At 45.7% G+C, this 20,332-nt stretch overlaps 1 protein-coding gene and 1 long non-coding RNA gene across 18 annotated transcripts in view; one reads left to right on the top strand and one right to left on the bottom strand.

The window, feature by feature from the left end:
• LOC134927530 (uncharacterized) overlaps nt 1-5,373 on the bottom strand; it is a 103,017-nt gene extending 97,644 nt beyond the window's left edge. The window contains exon 1 of the long non-coding RNA XR_010177669.1: nt 5,286-5,373. This is a non-coding gene — a long non-coding RNA (uncharacterized LOC134927530). The remainder of the gene's footprint in view (nt 1-5,285) is intronic.
• The window catches only part of PARD3 (par-3 family cell polarity regulator), a 919,963-nt gene continuing 904,848 nt past the window's right edge, over nt 5,218-20,332 (top strand). For 7 of the 17 annotated variants that reach the window (XM_063922114.1, XM_063922110.1, XM_063922109.1 and 4 more), the window contains exon 1: nt 5,220-5,546. In XM_063922114.1, the coding sequence (XP_063778184.1) occupies nt 5,427-5,546 (120 nt within the window). In that variant the 5' untranslated portion in view covers nt 5,220-5,426. Of the gene's footprint in view, nt 5,547-20,332 lie in introns of all 17 variants that reach the window. The other 10 variants (XM_063922120.1, XM_063922117.1, XM_063922118.1 and 7 more) reach the window with 5 other exon arrangements.

The following is a 20,332-nucleotide window of genomic DNA, read 5'->3' as shown; positions in this document are numbered from 1 at the left end:
ACGTGACCTATGTATTTTTGGCCAAAAAACTAGTGGTTTTCGCGGGACCTAATTGAATAGGGTGATAAAAAAAGTGAAAAACTGTAATTTTTCGCACTTTTTTTAATCACACTATCCAATTAGATCCCACGTCAAACACCATTTTTGTGTGTGCCAGCAGCACTATCGGGGGTAATTGGATATCCCCCTGGACCCCCAGGGCTAGCATAACTAAACTGCTTTAGAACACTACTACCACTGCTACTATAAACGTGGACATCCATTGGGAATAGTAGTGGCGCTCAGCGAGCCATCGTGCCTGAAGCATGGTGAGCAGAGAGAGCCTGTGAGGGTGCACGTTTTAATTTTCTGAACAGGTCTAATAATGTTCTGAAGCAGTTTATACCCCTTTCACATCGCAATGCCGGGTCCCACGCAGGAATTGGAAACTGATCCTTCCCGGGTGGGACCCCGCATTGGGCCCTTACACATATGCCGTGTGGGGTTGCCATCTGGGATGCAGCCTGCATCTGGGGCGGGTGCGACGCTAGGAGATGACATCATCTCCGCGCCGCCTCTGCATATGTAGTGAACGGGTCCCTGGTCTCATCAACCCGTTCACACTGCACCTGACCCGGTATTTTACCCAGAAATAACACCGCTTTATTCTCGGGGTGAATTACCCGGCGACATGGAAATTCAACCATGGCCCCTTTCACACCTCACACAGACCTGTGTCAACTCAGCAATATATCGGGTCGATAACGGGTTATTTTTGATGTGTGAATGGGGTATTTGTAATGAACTAGGGGGTCTCATGTTATTAACCTGAACAGTGTACAATAATGATATAGGCAGGGCCGGCTCCAGGCCTACTAGCACCCTGAGCGAGAAAATGTAAAAGCGCCCCCAAACCCCTATGCGCGCGCCAAAGGCGCGCGCTCCGGGGAAAGTGGGCGTGGCCTCCTGGGAAAGTGGGTGTGGCCTCGTAACTTCATATTATTAAACTATAAATAAATATATTTTTTCACACCCCCTCTATGCACACAATTAGCAGCCTTATGCAGAACAGCCACAGTAGTATTCCTTACACACAATGTCTCCAGTGTAGTGCCAGCTACACATGACATGCCCCGCAGCAGTGCCAACAACACATGACATGCCCCGCAGCAGTGCCAGCAACACATGACATGCCCCGCAGCAGTGCCAGCAACACATGACATGCCCCGCAGCAGTGCCAGCTACACATGACATGCCCCGCAGCAGTGCCAGCTACACATGACATGCCCCCCCAGCAGTGCCAGCTACACACAATAGACCCCCAGCAGTGCCAGCTACACATGATAGTGTTCACGTTTTAGGGCAGGGTGCTGATCACAAGGAGGGCACATTTTTAAGTAAGGAGGGCAAAATGATGTACATACTGTAATGCTTGGTGCTCCTCCACCCACATGCTGAAGCAGGGACAGTGCGCGCCGAAGGCGCGCAGCAAACATTTAGGGGCGTTGCTTCGTGGGGAAGGTGCATGACCACAGAATAGTGGCAATTCGCATTACATCACATAGTAGTGCAGCTAATACACATTGCACCAGGTAGAACCTCCTATACACTTTGCGCCAGGCAGAGCACGTTAGACACTTTGCGCCAGGCAGAGCACGATAGACACTTTGCGCCAGGCAGAGCACGATAGACACTTTGCGCCAGGCAGAGCACGATAGACACTTTGCGCCAGGCAGAGCACGATAGACACTTTGCGCCAGGCAGAGCACGATAGACACTTTGCGCCAGGCAGAGCACGATAGACACTTTGCGCCAGGCAGAGCACGATAGACACTTTGCGCCAGGCAGCGCACGATAGACACATTGCCTAGCCACAGACACCTAGTAGATACACATGATATGCCCCCCAGCAGTGCCAGCTACACGTGACATGCCCCCCAGCAGTGCCAGCTACACGTGACATACCCCCCAGCAGTGCCAGCTACACGTGACATGCCCCCCAGCAGTGCCAGATACATAAATGGCCACACAGTGCAGATATGCCCCCAGTGCCAGATACATAAATGCCCCCACAATGCCAGATACATAAATGACCACACAATGCCAGATACATAAGTGCCCCCACAGTGCCAGATGCATCAATGACCCCACAGTGCCAGATACATAAGTGCCAGATACATAAATGCCCCCAGTGCCACAAAACATATATGCCCCCACAGTGCCAGATAAATAAATGCCCGCCGTGCCACAAAACATAAAAGCCCCCACAGTGCAGATATGCCCCCACAGTGCCAGATACATAAATGCCCCCAGTGCCAGAAACATAAATGCCCCCACAGTGCAGATATGCCCCCACAGTGCCAGAAACATAAATGCCCCCACAGTGCAGGTATGCCCCCACAGTGCCAGAAACATAATGCCCCCACAGTGCAGATATGCCCCCACAGTGCCAGAAACATAATGCCCCCACAGTGCAGATATGCCCCCACAGTGCCAGAAACATAATGCCCCCACAGTGCAGATATGCCCCCACAGTGCCAGAAACATAATGCCCCCACAGTGCAGATATGCCCCCACAGTGCCAGAAACATAATGCCCCCACAGTGCAGGTATGCCCCCACAGTGCCAGAAACATAATGCCCCCACAGTGCAGATATGCCCCCACAGTGCCAGAAACATAATGCCCCCACAGTGCAGATATGCGTATGCCCCCACAGTGCCAGAAACATAATGCCCCCACAGTGCAGATATGCCCCCACAGTGCCAGAAACATAATGCCCCCACAGTGCAGATATGCCCCCACAGTGCCAGAAACATAATGCCCCCACAGTGCAGGTATGCCCTCCACAGTGCCAGAAACATAATGCCCCCACAGTGCAGATATGCCCCCACAGTGCCAGAAACATAAACGACCCCACACAGTGCCAGACAGATTTTAACTTACCTGTCACTGACACTGCGGTGCTGGGAGCCGGGAGTACTGCTGTGGGCACGGGCGGGTGGGAGGGCCGCGGACGGAGGAACGATATTGTTTGCGCGCTATGCACGCTGCGCGGCGTCTAACGTCAGACGCCGGCGCCGCATAGCGCGCTGCATAGCGCGCACACAAGCGGCCGGGAGTGGGACACGGCACACAGATTAAAGGCTGGCTCCAGGCAGAAATATGGTGGCCGCAGCGTGCGGCGCCCTATAAGAGTGGCGCCCCGCGCGGCCGCTCTAGTCGAACATGCCTGGAGCCGGCCCTGGATATAGGTGTATGGTGGGTGTATGATATATCCCCCATACACCCACATCATTTTAGCGCTACATGTAGTGGGGGACGTACTTACACGTGGGTAACTCTCACGACACACTGTCGTGACAAGATGGTATCCAGTGTTGCCAACTATTAAATGAAAAACAAGCAACTGATGACTAAAAAATAAGCCCAAAACAAGCCCAAACCCTTACTAAAAAGCCACCAAAAAAGCCCAACTTACGTTTTTGGTTTCCTAATTAAAATATATATACTGTAATTATTGGTGCTATGTCTGGCTGCTGGATGGACTGAAGATAAGTTCTGGATCTTGAAGTCAGGTGGATAGCTTTCAGTTTCTTGAACTTTTTCTTCTGGTATTTGGTTCTCAAGTCAGGATGGTAATGATATCCCGGCAGACGGGATGACATCTGTCAATATACCAACAGCGGCATCCTGGCCGCAAGAATACTGTCAGGGGGCAAGCGCAAAGAGTGTGGTCGCCACGGCATGGTGGCTCACTGCACTCGCCACAGGTTTTATTATCACTCTATGGGTGTTGTGGACATCCACGAGTGTGAAAACCCGTGGCGAGCGCTGACAGCATTCCCGTCTGTCCGGATTTCTGCATCAGGATCCTTAATGCCGGGATCCCGACAGCCGGGTTAACTACATCCCCTCCAGTCGGTGGTAAGGGGGGTACCTACGGGAGAGATGTGTGCTGAGCGATCTGAACACAGACCGCTCAGCACGCGCAATGTGATGAGCGAGGGGGACGGGACGGCGGAGGGCCGCTCACTTCACACAGCGCTGAAGTGAGCGACCCGCTAGATTGAGCCTGCATGCAGGATCAATCTAGCACCGGCGATAGCGATGCGCATCGCTATCGCTGGGGGGCATGCACACGGCAGATCCGTGCTTAAAATCTAAGCAATCTAGTCAGATTGCTTAGATTTTAAACACAGATCTCTCCGTGTGTACCCCCCTGTAGACATTATGGGCCTTATTCAGACCCTGACACAGACTGATTTCCAGCAATCTGCGCATGCTATCATGATGCAATCGCATCCCGGAAGCATGCATTTGCATCATAATTGACAGGCGACGGGTGTCTGTAGGCAGTGTTGCGACATTGGCGGGGAGTGTCACAGTAAACACAGACGTGTCATGGCTGTTTTCAGGGCCAGCCAATGATGTCGCCTGCATTTCCTGCGATTGGAAACATGGCGGCGGTGCCCCTGCTTATGCAGTTATGCTGCATAGCCAGGGGTCAATCGCTATTTGAATTGCGATCGCATTGCGGGGCAGTCCCACACATGCTGGGTGGCCTTGCCCTGTTTCTGAGCGCCCCCAGCGTGCGATTTTGGTGGTCGCAGGTTTTGCTAAATTAGCAAAATCTGCGACAAACTCTGAATAATCTCCTTATCTTGCAGAAAAGCACTTGCTTACTATCATTTTTTCACTGTTTTAGAAAAATGCAGGAATTTGACACAATTGAAGACCCCCCCAATTAATCTATTCATCCACAGCTTCTCACCTATGTCTTTGTGGGTATCTGTGTTGAATGACTGTATGAATGACTACCTCTGATGGTCGGTGCCAGTGGTACCTTTAAAAAAATAAAATAAAAAAAGCCCAAAAACAAGCAGCAAAAAAAAAAAATATAAGCCCAAAATCAAGCAACAAGCAACCATCAAAAAAAATAAAGCAACTTGGAAAAAAAACAAGCCCAATTTCGCTTGTTATAAGCTGAATTGGCAACTATGATGGTATCACCGACACCCCGTTACCGCAGCACGATTTATCCTAGTGGGAGTACGGCGAAACATTGTCAATAATACAAATCGCGCAACTAGAGAAATTCAGACAAGTCGTACGAAAGCGACCAATCTGGTGGCGCCTTTAGGGAGTGCGAGGTTGGTATAGTATTCACCTTACATTAGATTCGCCGCCCTGTCTGTCACTCAAACATGCTGGTAGCTGGTTGGGCAAGACGCGCCGTGCTGTCCTGGGTGGTGCGCGCTGCTAGCGGTCACACAATCCTGCTGGAAGCGGTGGGAGGAGTACTCACATGCAGGAGGAGGAGGAGGAGGCGGCTGCTGCCACAGGCCCCGCACACACCGGAGGAGACGGAGGGGAAACCGGAACCCTGGATTAACCCCTGAACATCAGGAGCGCGGGGGGGAGCAGGGCGGGCTCCCCGGGCAGCACCATGAAGGTGACAGTGAGCTTCGGCAGAACCCGGGTAGTGGTGCCCTGTGGGGACGGTAACCTGAAAGTTTCCAGCCTCATCCAGCAAGCGGTGACCAGGTACAAGAAGGCCATCGCCAAGGTGAGGAGCGAGGCCGCGGGAGAGCAGCGGCTTAGTATGTCTGTGAAGCCACACGACCCCCTATATTAGTAGGGTGGTCCCTCCCATCATCTGTGCACTCTCTGCTGGAGCACCCCACTTTTTTCCCTAGGAGGGGGTGTCCTACGTCTGGGTACCTGTATCAGTCTCACAGTGGGGCAGTAGGGATATTCCCCCATATTACTGTGCCTCTGTCTGAGACATACATATACACATGTACACACGGGAAGGTGCAGGAGGCTGTGTCAGCTGCTGCTGTGATCCTCTGGGAGAATTGTTGCATGATGCTTGCAGCTCCCTGGTGGAAGTGTCTGCACAGAGAGCGTGCTGGCTGCATTGTGTCTGTGAGTACCAGGGCTGGAGGTGCAGAGCTGCTATGCTGTGGCATCTCTGTGGCCTGTCTCCTCTGAAAGTTTTTTTCAGCTATTAACTTCAAAGCTAAGATGACATTGTATAGAGCTTAGTGATGCAGTCACCCCTCCTCTGCCCAAGTGCCCCAAAGTATCTCAAAGTGTAGCGTTACCTGTCAGGGGATCATGTTCAGAAAGTGAGTGGCTGGAGTAAATTACATTGTCAGTGTCTGTGCTGGACTCAGTAGCACATCCTCTGCTTTGCCATAGCTGGGAAAGAGTCCTGTCTGGGGTTGTTTCATTTCCGTGTAGAAATCGTGGTGTGTGTGTGTTTTTATTTATTTTTGTGGAGTTGGGATAATCCAACAATCCAGGTAATTCGTGTGCACGTAAAGCATTTGATGAAATAAAAGCCACTAAGTTGCCATGATGAGTGTCCTGATTGATTGGTGAAGAATTAGTGAAGGAATCCCAGAACATGTGACCACATCAGCTCTCCCTGCTTATTGTTTTCTCCTGGGTCTGAAACAAGCTGGACAGTATACAACACTAAACAAACGTATGGAAAGCATTAGATGTGATACACTTATTTAACAGTTAAATGCAAATCCTATATAATAAAAGGCTAATGCTACTCCTTACATCTGTAGGGGGGAATTCAAGTGTTTTGCGTGCCTGCGGCCACTAGATGGCGCCCAACAGAGTAAGTCAAGTGTTGCTCCGTTAAGGTGCGCACAGCCGCCTGCGCTGACATTGCTGTTATGATGTTCTGTAATTTTGATGGGCTGATAACTAGTGATTTATAACACGGCATTACTTTTCATCTGCTTTACATGACCATTGTTTGACCTGGTGGCTTTTATTTGCTTCTAATAAGATGGGGTTGCAGCTTCATAGAAAAGGGTTGTGAAGATGGTTTCCCCCTTGGATTGGATTGTTTATGAATGCAGAAATGTTATTACTAGAAATTGAGCATTTCTTTATAAGTTTTTAGCAATTCACATCTTGTTTTAGTAAACTTCCTTTTACCCTCTATCTACTCTTTGGGGGGTTTTCAATTGTTTGAAAAGTCAGTTGGGTGTCTGTTTTCTCCTGTCTATTAGATAGGAAAAAAACAGACACCCAACTGAGTTTTCAAACATTTGAATATCCCCTATATGTTTTACGTCATACTTGCATGTTGCCCAAAAAGCCTGCACTGCTGATGTCATCTTGGTTTGTGGAGCTGATAGAGCCACATAATGTACTGTATGGTCAGTTTAGCTAATGCAAGAACAATTGGTAACATACAGCATTTATTGTGTCACGTTGAACACACTTTGCCACATGTTTGATAGTGTTTGTTGTTTCATGTACAGGGTTTTACTTTGTTTTGAATAGGGGGTGGTTATTCCTATAGACAGTATTGCTGTCAACCAAGTTTATATAGTTTCTGCAATAACTGATTTATAAGGAGACAAACTAGCTATGTAAAGTGTGACTGGGATTCTTAGTTGATACAGTCACTTGTTAATTATTGACAAGCTTCCATTTCTAAATTCCTGACACTGTTTATCTAAATTATTTTCGTTCATCAGTCTGCAAACATTGGAGGAAGCCATTTCTGTGCCAGACCAATACGGATTCTTTCTGTCCTCTAGGGACCAATACTATCACAGAAATGGGACATACTGTATAAAGTGCTTTGTGTATGGGTGATGTACTTGAGTTATGCTTTATTCCGATGAATGTTTGTTACAGAAGATACACTGTGTAATGCAGTTTATCCTTACATTTGTCTGTGGGTTCTCCTTTGGTGGCCGGCTGAGCCTCACCAGTCATCTGCCTATGGCAGGACCTCATTTTGCATCCCCTGGGGAATATCGGAGATAAGAAAAGCTGACATTCAGTTTCTGAGTTGGCCAAGGATGTCTCTCTTTAATATCCACCTATAGAGCCCAATAAATATGAATAACTGGGAACATTTGTAACAAAATAATAAAAATAAAGTTTATTAAGCGAAAAATAGGAACATTTTCAGGGACAGATTCCTTAAACACACAATTTGTTATCGCTCACATGTAGAGCTTTCTTACTTTTTAAAAAAAAAATTGTCCGCTTTTATCTGTTCATCCTTTTTTGCAGTTTAGTTTTACTTGTACTGTATTTTGTTTGTTGGACCTGAGTTTTATGTACTATACTCTAGTTCTTCATTGTTTACTGCTGCTGAATGTTGTGGTGTATTGTAAATGAGTAATATAAAAATTTGGAACAATCTAAAATTTTACACATTTGGCAGATAAAATGGTGTCTTGTTCTATAGATTGTAAGCTTGCGAGCAGGGCCTTCCGACCTCTGTCTGTTTTTACTCAGTTTTGTTCAATTACGGTTCTAATTGTAAAGTGCAATGGAATATGCTGCGCTATATAAGAAACTGTTAATAAAGAAATAAATTGTTAGTTCTAATAAAATAATGGCAATGAACAGTCCTTGTATAGATATGTTGGTTATAACTACTTAACGAAAGTAGCAAGAGCAGTCTCTTTTTTTTTTTTTTTTTTTGTGTGTTTATTTTTATATCCATTGGGGGGTATCCAATTAGCCGCGCTAACATGGTTTCACAATACTTTATCACATTTGCAATAACTTTTCGTAGCTAATTGGATCCCAAGTTATCGTTGTAAAGTCTCTAAGGTTTATCGAAAATTTCTCTTCACCATCTGAGCAGTTGATAAGTAGTGCAAAATCCCTATTTTAAGGTAAAAATATGAGGATTTGGTTCAGAACCCCTGCGACACTCCCCTGAATGACTAATTAGGCACCTAGATGCTTTAATTTTATTTAGGCAATAATGACATTACTTTTTTTTTGCAGGTAAAAAAATTCAAAGTGATGGAAATTGAGGTACAAGGTATGGGACAGGTATATTGGGGTGCTTTATGAATGGGACAAGTGTTTTTAGACTTGCAGGTGGGAGTAATAGGTCCTTTTTCACCTTTTTTTTTTTTTTTAAAGTCCCCTAAAATGACCCAAATATATATTTATACCAAATTTAATGAGCACTTATTTTGCTGAAACAATAGATTTCTATATTTTTTCACATAAAAAAAAACTTAATTACACAAAATACTTTTATTATGGCTACTAATGGACTTCTATAATGTTTTCCTATATTAGTTTTTTTTTTTTTTGTAGAGGGTACAGGTAGATTTCCCCTTTTCTCCTATACTTAGCTCTAGTTTTGCCGGCTGGAGTTTTTGTGCAAATATCGTTATCGCCATTTCGGTATAGGATAGGTGCGAAAAACGTTTGCAAATAGTCTGCGATAAACTGATGTTTCGGGAGATAGGTGTGATAACTGTAGCTGTGACCACAGACCGCATTATTGCTGCTAATTGTGTTCATTCTAATATTTACATGACTCCTCCCCATTTCACGTGATTACTGACAATTACCTGTCTGTTTATAGTGGATTATCTATATTTAATATGTATATTATTTCTCTCAAAGAGTGTTCCTTCTAGAGTTAACTTGCAAATGTAAAACTATTATTGCCTGAATCATGATTTTGTGGTGTAACAAACCATGGCAATCTGGGCGTTTTTCAGAGCATAAATAATTTACAGATTTATTATTTTTTCTTACTATATTTATATAATTAAGCTGGAGTGGAGTGATACACTGTGTGTCCAATTTAGAATTTTGTCAGTAGTAAAAACACACACGCACACTACATTCAAATGCTACATTTATACTTTACTTTGTTTGAGCCAGTTTATGCACTGGTTAGTGTTCCTCTATTTGTGCAGATTTATTTTGTAGCGAGTTCTGCGTGTCTTTTCTTACACCCATAGTGTACTATTGCTATGCTGGAATGCAACTGAAGAGGTTGCTGATGTTCAGGTAAAGGCCACCATACATCAGCAATCACAAAAAAAACAATTCACAGCTTCTGTGATTCCCCAATTCGCTCCCATACATTGCAGATAGATTTTTGTGATTTGCAGATCATTTTCAGCAAATACAGATCTTGAAAGGCTTATCAGTTCACTAGAAACGGTCTTCAAATCTGTTGATTGGTACTGTAGATTGCTAGTGTATGTTAACAATTGATCTGTAAAATCCAACATGTTGGACAACCTGATTTACCAATCCCAATCACTGTTTGGTTCGAATCTGCCATCTGTGAACCCCAAACATTGCAGATTTATTTCCACAATCATTTGCAAAACTCCTAATTGCCCCAAATGATTGCTGATGTATGGCGGCCTTATACCCTTTGGAGATTAAACACACATTGGAAAGTGACTAAAAAGTGTTCCACTGTTCTGATCATTGAATTAAATCTGGTTTTACTACACTACCATTAAACTGTTATTGTGTGAACTAGTTCGATCTGTAAAACATTACTTCTATTAAAAGACTGAAAAGTGTTTGGTTTACATAATTACTATGGTCTGCTTCTTAAAATTCTCTGTTCTCTCTAGACATAGAAGAGGTGATCTGTGTTCGCTATTCACTCCCAATCAGATTAAGCTTTGGAAGAGGACAAAGATCCGATAAACTGACATAAATTAAACTAAAGCTGGGTACACACTAGATGATATGCAAATGACGTGATGGTCATCCCAGTTTCCCTTGAACTTCAGAACAAACTATACAGTGTGTACACATTGTGCAATCCTTGGAACGACCTAATGATATAGCATGCATCATTAGGTCGTTTACAAAATATATATGTATATATATATCATGTAGTGCTTGCACACTAGAAGATTTGAACAAAATCGTTCAAGATATCTTCAGATATCTCAAGATATCAGTATGAAAGAAAAAATAAACAACTCTCTTTGGGAGCGCTCTTTTGAAAATGTAATAATTACAATAAAACTGAATTCATATTAGAGGTGTGTGATTTTTTTTTTTTTTTAAACCTAACTTTATTTCTTTGTTTAAAATTTGTGTACTGAACTTTAATTTAAAATAAAAAACTTGAGTACCTGTTTATCAAATGAGGTTCAAGTTATTGGGGTGAAATCTTATTTAAAATTTAGTATTCCAATGTTGAAATCTACGGAATGCAATGCTCACTGGGTGTAAGAGGACTTATTCAGGATAAAGTCTGTGCCATTTCTATGCAGAAATAATGAAAAGGGGAGAATCCCCGAAGGATTTCAGATAGAGGTCTCCTGTAATGGGGCCCACGGCACCTAGTATTCCCAAGTGGTCTCCCATCCAGTTACTGACCATGCCTATCCTGCTTAGCTTCCGAGATCGGACAAGATCGGGCGCATTCAGTTTATACATTGGTATATATACACACACATATATATTTTTCTCTAATGTCAGGTTAGTGCATCTCCAAACACTTTCTATATCAAGATATCAGGCAGATCTGAAGATGCAATTAAAGACGCACAGGACCACGCAGTAGTGCGTACACACTGGACAATTTGACATTCCACCTCGTTATTGTCTAGTGGTCTTCGTGTTAGCTTTGAGATATGCTTACTATTTTCAGTTTGTCTGTTCACCTTCTGGATATATCAGGGCAGGGTAATGCACCTCTGGTTTAAGTTTAGTTGCCTATTAGTGGTTTCCTCCTCATGTGTTGAGAGTTGCTGCCAATTGGCCACGAATCATATTGGTTCTTTTGTGACTTTTTTATTTATTTTTTATTTTATTTTAATGAAGAACTGCTGCAGGGTGATCTAGGGGTCATTCGATTTTTTTTTAATTGTAATTTACAAGAGCCACAGCTACACATACACTGGTTTATATGTTACTGCTTAGGTTTAGTTTATTGGAGGTTTCTCCGCCATTTGATGTGCTTTGTAGTAAACACAATGCATTGTATCGTACAGTAGACTATAGTTTCTTTTCTGTGGGCTGTACTAGGGCAGGCGAAGGTGAGTAATTGCATTAGTGCTCAGTCAGCACTATTATGTGTATGGAATGTGTAGTACTGTGTCAGGAGCATTGCAGCACTATATTATCTGCTTATATACTTGAAACAAACATAACTAAAAATTCACTGCCCTATGTAACTGTCTTTTATACTGTACTTGGGAATTTATACGTTCTCCTTTCTAGCAATAGCTCCTCATAGATGTGTAAAGTAAGGCATTGCTGTAAGATGCATCTTCTGTGCAAGTAAATATAGATCATTGTTCTTGTTGCCATTTGTGTGTGTGCTGTGCCTGTTAACACTTGTGTCTAGAAAACACTGGGATGTAGTTCATAGTTATCTTCTTTTGATTTACTTCTTCATTTCATTCCCCATCATATTATTTTCTGTGTAGCTAGCCGTACCTTTTTCTACTTATCACGCATTCGTGTATATTTCAGCAGTGACTTAACTCCTGGATCCCAAATAGTCATCTGTGATACTTGGTTGTGTCAATATTTGAGCATTTGCTTAACTGGGACTTCCACCAGGACATTTTTATTTAGCAAATTCATGTTTGTTTGTTTTTCAAAACGAAAAGAGCATGGTTTGAGAATTAATAATAATAATAATAATAATAATAATAATAATTATTTTTTTAAAACTTTTTTCTCTGACGTCCTAGTGGATGCTGGGAACTCCGTAAGGACCATGGGGAATAGCGGCTCCGCAGGAGACTGGGCACATCTAAAGAAAGCTTTAGGACTAGCTGGTGTGCACTGGCTCCTCCCCCTATGACCCTCCTCCAAGCCTCAGTTAGATTTCTGTGCCCGACGAGAAGGGTGCACACTAGGGGCTCTCCTGAGCTCTTTGTGAAAGTTTTAGTTTAGGTTTATTATTTTCAGTGAGACCTGCTGGCAACAGGCTCACTGCATCGTGGGACTAAGGGGAGAAGAAACGGACTCACCTGAGTGCAGAGTGGATCGGGTTTCTTAGGCTACTGGACATTAGCTCCAGAGGGACGATCACAGGTTCAGCCTGGATGGGTCACCGGAGCCGCGCCGCCGTCCCCCTTACAGAGCCAGAAGAGCGAAGAGGTCTGGTGAAATCGGCAGCAGAAGACGATCCTGTCTTCAGATAAGGTAGCGCACAGCACCGCAGCTGTGCGCCATTGCTCTCAGCACACTTCACACTCCGGTCACTGAGGGTGCAGGGCGCTGGGGGGGGGCAGCGCCCTGAGACGCAATAAATCGATAAAACCTTATATGGCTAAAATAAATGCATCACATATAACTCCTGGGCTATATGGATGCATTTAACCCCTGCCAAAACATATAAAAAAAACGGATGATAAGGACGCCGAGAAAGGGGCGGAGCCTATCTCCTCAGCACACTGGCGCCATTTTCCCTCACAGCTCAGTTGGAGGGAAGCTCCCTGGCTCTCCCCTGCAGTCACTACACTACAGAAAGGGGTTAAAAAAGAGAGGGGGGCACAAATTAGGCGCAGTATAAACAATACAGCAGCTATAAAGGGAAAAACACTTATATAAGGTTATCCCTGTATATATATATATATATATATAGCGCTCTGGTGTGTGCTGGCAAACTCTCCCTCTGTCTCCCCAAAGGGCTAGTGGGTCCTGTCCTCTATCGGAGCATTCCCAGTGTGTGTGCTGTGTGTCGGTACTTTTGTGTCGACATGTATGAGGAGAAAAATTATGTGGAGACGGAGTAGAGTGTCTGTAATAGTGTTGTCACCCCCTAGGGGGTCGACACCTGAGTGGATGTACTGTTGAAATTGCGTGACAGTGTCAGCTTTGTATAAAAGACAGTGGTTGACATGAGACAGCCGGCTACTCAGCTTGTGCCTGTCCAGACGTCTCATACAGGGGCTCTAAAGCGCCCGTTACCTCAGATACAGACGCCGACACGGATACTGGCTCCTGTGTCGACGGTGAAGAGACAACCGTGATTTCCAATAGGGCCACACATTGCATGATTGAGGCAATGGTAAATGTTTACACTTTTCTGATAATATGAATACCACCAAAAAAGGGGTATTATGTTTGGTGAGGAAAAACTTCCTATAGTTTTCCTGACTCTGAAAAATAAAATGAGGTGTGTGATGATGCGTGGGTTTTCCTCCGATAACAATTGATAATTCTAAAAAGTTATTGGCAGTATACCTTTTCCCGCCAGAGGTTAGGGTGCGTTGGGAAACACCCCCTACAGGGGATAAGGCGCTCACACGATTGTAAGAACAAGGGCTCTACCCTCTCTTGAGATGGCCGCCCTTAAGGATCCTGCTGATAAAAAGCAGGAGGGTATCCTAAAATGTATTTACACACATACTGGTGTTATACTGCGACCAGCAATCGCCTCAGCCTGGATGTGCAGTGCTGGGTGGCGTGGTCGGATTCCCTGACTGGAAATATTGATATCCTAGATACAGTATATTATTGCCTATAGAGCAATTAAAAGATGCTTTTCTATATATGCATGATGCACAGCGGAATATTTGCCGACTGGCATCAAGTATAAGTGTTTTGTATTCTAGTAAAGTGGTCAGGGATTCCAAACGGCATTTGGAAGTATTGCCTTAAAAAAGGGGATGTACCCTAGGTCGCCTCTCAAAATAAGACGCCGTATTATCAGGCGCAGTCCTGGTTGGCAAGCGGACAAAAGGGTTCCTCTTTTCTGCTCGTGACAGAGGGAGAGGAAAATGGCTGCAGAGATCAGCCAGTTCCCAGGAACAGAAACCCTTTTCCACCGCTGCCAAGCCCTCAGTATGACGCTAGGGCTTTACAAGTTCAGGCACGGTGGGGGCCCGTTCTCAGTGAATTTCAGTGCGCAGTGGGCTCACTCGCAAGTAGACCCCTGGATCCTTCAGGTAATATTTCAGGGGTACAAATTGGAATTCGAGACGTATTCCCCTCGCCGTTTCCAAAAGTCTGTTTTACCGACGTCTCCCGCTGACAGGGAGGCAGTTTTGGAAGCCATTCACAAGCTGTATTCCCAGCAGGTGATAATAAAGGTACCCCTCCTGCAACATGGAACGGGGTATTATTCCACACTATTGTGGTACCGAAGCCAGACGGCTCGGTGAGACCGATTTTAAAATCTAAAATCTTTGAACACTTACATACAGAGGTTCAAATTCAAAATTGAGTCACTCAGAGCAGTGATTGCAAACCTGGAAGAAGGGGACTACATGATGTCTCGGGACATCAAGGATGCTTACCTTCATGTCAAAATTTACCCTTCTCACCAAAGGTATCTCAGGTTATGGTACAGAACTGTCACTATCAGTTCAGACGCTGCCGTAGGGATGGTCCACGGCACCCCGGGTCTTTACTGAAGTAATGACCGAAATGATGATATTCCTTCGAAGGAAGGGAATTTTAGTTATCCTTTACTTGGACGATTCCCTGATAAGGGTAAGATCCAGAGAACAGTTGGAGGTCGGTGTAGCACTATCTCAGGTAGTGTTGCGGCAGCACGAGTGGATTCTCAATATTCCAAAATCGCAGCTGGTTCCGACGACTTGTCTTCTGTTCCTAGGGATGATCCTGGACACAGTCCAGAAAGAAGGTGTTTCTCCCGGAGGAAAAAGCCAGGGAGTTATCCGAGCTAGTCAGGAACCTCCTAAAACCGAACCAAGTCTCAGTGCATCAATGCACAAGGGTTCTGGGTAAAAATGGTGGCTTCCTACGAAGCAATCCCATTCGGCAGATTCCACACAAGAACTTTCCAGTGGAACCTACTGGACAAATGGTCCGGGTCGCATCTTCAGATGCATCAGCGGATAACCCTGTCACCAAGGACAAGGGTGTCCCTCCTGTGGTGGTTGCAGAGTGCTCATCTTCTAGAGGGCCGCAGATTCGGCATTCAGGACTGGGTCCTGGTGACCACGGATGCCAGCCTGCGAGGCTGGGGAGCAGTCACACAGGGAAGGAATATCCAGGGCTTATGGTCAAGCCTGGAGACAAAAATATCCTGGAACTAAGGGCCATTTACAATGCCCTAAGTCAAGAAAAGCCTCTGCTTCAGGGTCAACCGGTATTGATCCAGTCGGACAACATCACGGCTGTCGCCCACGTAAACAGACAGGGCGGCACAAGAAGCAGGAGGGCAATGGCAGAAGCTGCAAGGATTCTCTGCTGGGCGGAAAATCATGTGATAGCACTGTCAGCAGTGTTCATTCAGGGAGTGGACAACTGGGAAGCAGACTTCCTCAGCATGACCTCCACCCGGGGGAGTGGGGACTTCACCCAGAAGTCTTCCAACTGATTGTAAACCGTTGGGAAAAACCAAAGGTGGACATGATGGCGTCCCGTCTTAACAAGAAAATGGACAGATATTGCGCAAGGTCAAGGGACCCTCAGGCAATAGCGGTGGACGCTCTGGTGACACCGTGGGTGTACCAGTCAGTGTATGTGTTCCCTCCTCTGCCTCTCATACCAAAAGTACTGAGAATCATAAGAAGGAGAGGAGTAAGAACGATACTCGTGGTTCCGGATTGGCCAAGAAGGACTTGGTACCCGGAACTTCAAGAGATGCTCACGGAAGACCCGTGGCCTCTACCTCTAAGAAAGGACCTGCTCCAGCAGGGGCCTTGTCTGTTCCAAGACTTACCGCGGCTGCGTTTGACGGCATGGCGGTTGAACGCCGGATCCTGAAGGAAAAAGGCATTCCAGATGAAGTCATCCCTACCCTGGTCAAAGCCAGGAAGGATGTAACCGCAAAACATTATCACCGCATTTGGCAAAAATATGTTGCGTGGTGTGAGGCCAAGAAGGCCCCTACAGAGGAATTTCAACTAGGTCGTTTCCTCCATTTCCTGCAGACAGGACTGTCTATGGGCCTAAAATTAGGGTCCATTAAGGTTCAAATTTCGGCCCTGTCGATTTTCTTCCAGAAAGAACTGGCTTCAGTACCTGAAGTTCAGACATTTGTAAAAGGGGTACTGCATATACATCCTCCTTTTGTGCCTCCAGTGGCACCTTGGGATCTCAATGTTGTTTTGAGGTTCCTTAAGTCACATTGGTTTGAACCACTCACCACTATGGACTTAAAATATCTCACATGGAAGGTGACGATGCGGTTAGCCCTGGTTTCAACCAGGCGTGTGTCAGAATTGGCGGCTTTTATCATATAAAAGCCCTTACTTAATGTTTCATTCTGACAGGGCAGAATTGAGGACTCGTCCTCAATTTCTCCCTAAGGTGGTTTCTGCTTTTCACATGAACCAACCTATTGTGGTGCCTGCGGCTACTAGGGACTTGGAGGACTCCAAGTTACTTGACGTGGTCAGGGCCCTGAAAATATATGTTTCCAGGACGGCTGGAGTCAGAAAGTCTGACTCGCTGTTTATCCTGTATGCACCCAACAAGCTGGGTGCTCCTGCTTCTAAAGCAGACTATTGCTCGTTGGATTTGTAGTACAATTCAGCTTGCACATTCTGTGGCAGGCCTGCCACAGCCAAAATCTGTAAAAGCCCATTCCACAAGGAAAGTGGGCTCATCTTGGGCGGCTGCCCGAGGGGTCTCGGCTTTACAACTTTGCCGAGCAGCTACTTGGTCAGGGGCAAACACGTTTGCTAAATTCTACAAATTTGATACCCTGGCTGAGGAGGACCTGGAGTTCTCTCATTCGGTGCTGCAGAGTCATCCGCACTCTCCCGCCCGTTTGGGAGCTTTGGTATAATCCCCATGGTCCTTACGGAGTTCCCAGCATCCACTAGGACGTCAGAGAAAATAAGATTTTACTTACCGATAAATCTATTTCTCGTAGTCCGTAGTGGATGCTGGGCGCCCATCCCAAGTGCGGATTGTCTGCAATACTTGTACATAGTTATTGTTAACTAAATCGGGTTATTGTTGTTGTGAGCCATCTTTTCAGAGGCTCCTTCGTTGTTATCATACTGTTAACTGGGTTCAGATCACAAGTTGTACGGTGTGATTGGTGTGGCTGGTATGAGTCTTACCCGGGATTCAATATCCTTCCTTATTATGTACGCTCGTCCGGGCACAGTATCCTAACTGAGGCTTGGAGGAGGGTCATAGGGGGAGGAGCCAGTGCACACCAGCTAGTCCTAAAGCTTTCTTTAGATGTGCCCAGTCTCCTGCGGAGCCGCTATTCCCCATGGTCCTTACGGAGTTCCCAGCATCCACTACGGACTACGAGAAATAGATTTATCGGTAAGTAAAATCTTATTTTTTTTCTCTCTTTTGCATAGCTTGTGCTAATACTTAACTGAGGATTCGAAGTACATACCAAATGCCCACGTATTGCGTTTCATGCAAAAGAACAGTTAGCTATATATATATATACAATCTTTCTAATATAATCTCTTGCAATTCTCTTCCACAGAGGAGTCTATTATTTATTTATTTATTAACAGTTTCTTATATAGCGCAGCAAATTCCGTTGCGCTTTACAATTGGAGTCTACCTCGCCTGCAGTCCTAATGAGTGGGCTATTCACTTGCAGGTTTTGACTTAGCTCATTGGGCCTAATTCAGACCTGATCGCTGCTGTGCATTTTCGCACAGCAGCCGATCAGGTCTGAACTGCGCATGCGCTGGTGCCGCAGTGCGCCGGCACATGACAGATAGCAGACGTCTGTCTCTGCCCTGCGATTGCCTCTGCCTGATTGACAGGCAGAGGTGGTCTCTGTGAGGGCCAGAGGCATTTGGCCGCCGTTTAGGGGCCGCATAAATTTAGCATATCTACAATCAGGTCTGAATTACACATTGTGGGTACATTGGGGCAGATGTATTAACTTGGGGAAGGCATAAGGAAGTGATAAATCAGTGATAAGTTCAAGGTGATAAACGCACCAGCCAATCAGCTCCAATATGTAAATTAACAGGAGCTGATTGGCTGGTGCATTTATCACCTTGCACTTATCACTGGTTTATCACTTCCTTACGCCTTCTCCAGGTTAATACATATGCCCCAATGTGAGACTGTGGATGCTGAAACCTTTGTGCGGTGTATTCTTGCACATTGAGATTAGTAAATTGCCTTCTTGTAGATTTTAGCTCCCCCCCTTCATGATAGACCTGTTACAGACATGAATTCAGCTATATTAATTCTGCAGTTTTTTTATCTATATGGTTTGGCGGAGTTTTTGACCATCCCTGCTGGTCACAAGGCATATTGTGCAGCTACCATGCATCTAAAGCTTGGTAAACCCTACAGGATATGTGATATCGTCAGTGTTTACTCTTGAACTCCCGGCCAAACGAGGTAGTGCATAAGCACTGAACGATATTGCGAACGATATCGTTCAGTGACGTCATCTTACCTCCGTGCTGTACATGCAAAGTCAACGATGGTCAAAATCGACCTGCATGTACAGACGACAGAGGGTCTAGTTACCGAGATTGTGCGTACACACTGGGCGATGTTACAAACGATATCGCTTAAAAGGGTGAAATGAGCGATTATTGTTTAATATATTTCTCTGACGTCCTAGTGGATGCTGGGAACTCCGTAAGGACCATTGGGAATAGCGGCTCCGCAGGAGACTGGGCACAACTAAAGAAAGCTTTAGGACTACCTGGTGTGCACTGGCTCCTCCCTCTATGACCCTCCTCCAGACCTCAGTTAGAATCTTGTGCCCGGCTGAGCTGGATGCATACTAGGGGCTCTCCTGAGCTCCTAGAAAAGAAAGTATATTTTAGGTTTTTTATTTTCAGTGAGATCTGCTGGCAACAGACTCACTGCTACGAGGGACTAAGGGGAGAAGAAGCGAACCTACCTGCTTGCAGCTAGCTTGGGCTTCTTAGGCTACTGGACACCATTAGCTCCAGAGGGATCGAACACAGGGCCCGACCTCGATCGTCCGGTCCCGGAGCCGCGCCGCCGTCCCCCTTACAGAGCCAGAAGCATGAAGATGGTCCTGAAAATCGGCGGCAGAAGACTTCGGTCTTCAACAAGGTAGCGCACAGCACTGCAGCTGTGCGCCATTGCTCCTCATGCACACCTCACACTCCGGTCACTGATGGGTGCAGGGCACTGGGGGGGGGCGCCCTGAGCAGCAATGTTAACACCTTGGCTGGCAAAATAATCACAATATATAGTCCCAGAGGCTATATATGTGAAAAATACCCCTGCCAGGATCATAAAAAAGCGGGAGAAAGTCCGCCGAAAAAGGGGCGGGGCTATCTCCCTCAGCACACTGGCGCCATTTTCTCTTCACAGTGCAGCTGGAAGACAGCTCCCCAGGCTCTCCCCTGTAGTTTTCAAGCTCAAAGGGTTAAAAAGAAAGGGGGGGGGGGGGGGGGGGGAGTAAATTTAGGCGCAAATCTGTGTATTATAGCAGCTATACGGGAAAAATCACTGTGGGTAGTGTGAATCCCTGCATTATATAGCGCTCTGGTGTGTGCTGGCATACTCTCTCTCTCTGTCTCCCCAAAGGACTTTGTGGGGTCCTGTCCTCAGTCAGAGCATTCCTTGTGTGTGTGTGTGTGTGGTGTGTCGGTACGGCTGTGTCGACATGGTTGATGAGGAGGCTTATGTGGAGGCGGAGCAGATGCCGATAAA

The sequence above is a fragment of the Pseudophryne corroboree genome, chromosome 5, assembly GCF_028390025.1.
Source record: "Pseudophryne corroboree isolate aPseCor3 chromosome 5, aPseCor3.hap2, whole genome shotgun sequence".
Taxonomy (NCBI): Eukaryota; Metazoa; Chordata; class Amphibia; order Anura; family Myobatrachidae; genus Pseudophryne; species Pseudophryne corroboree.
This window is presented reverse-complemented; position numbering and strand designations above follow the sequence as displayed.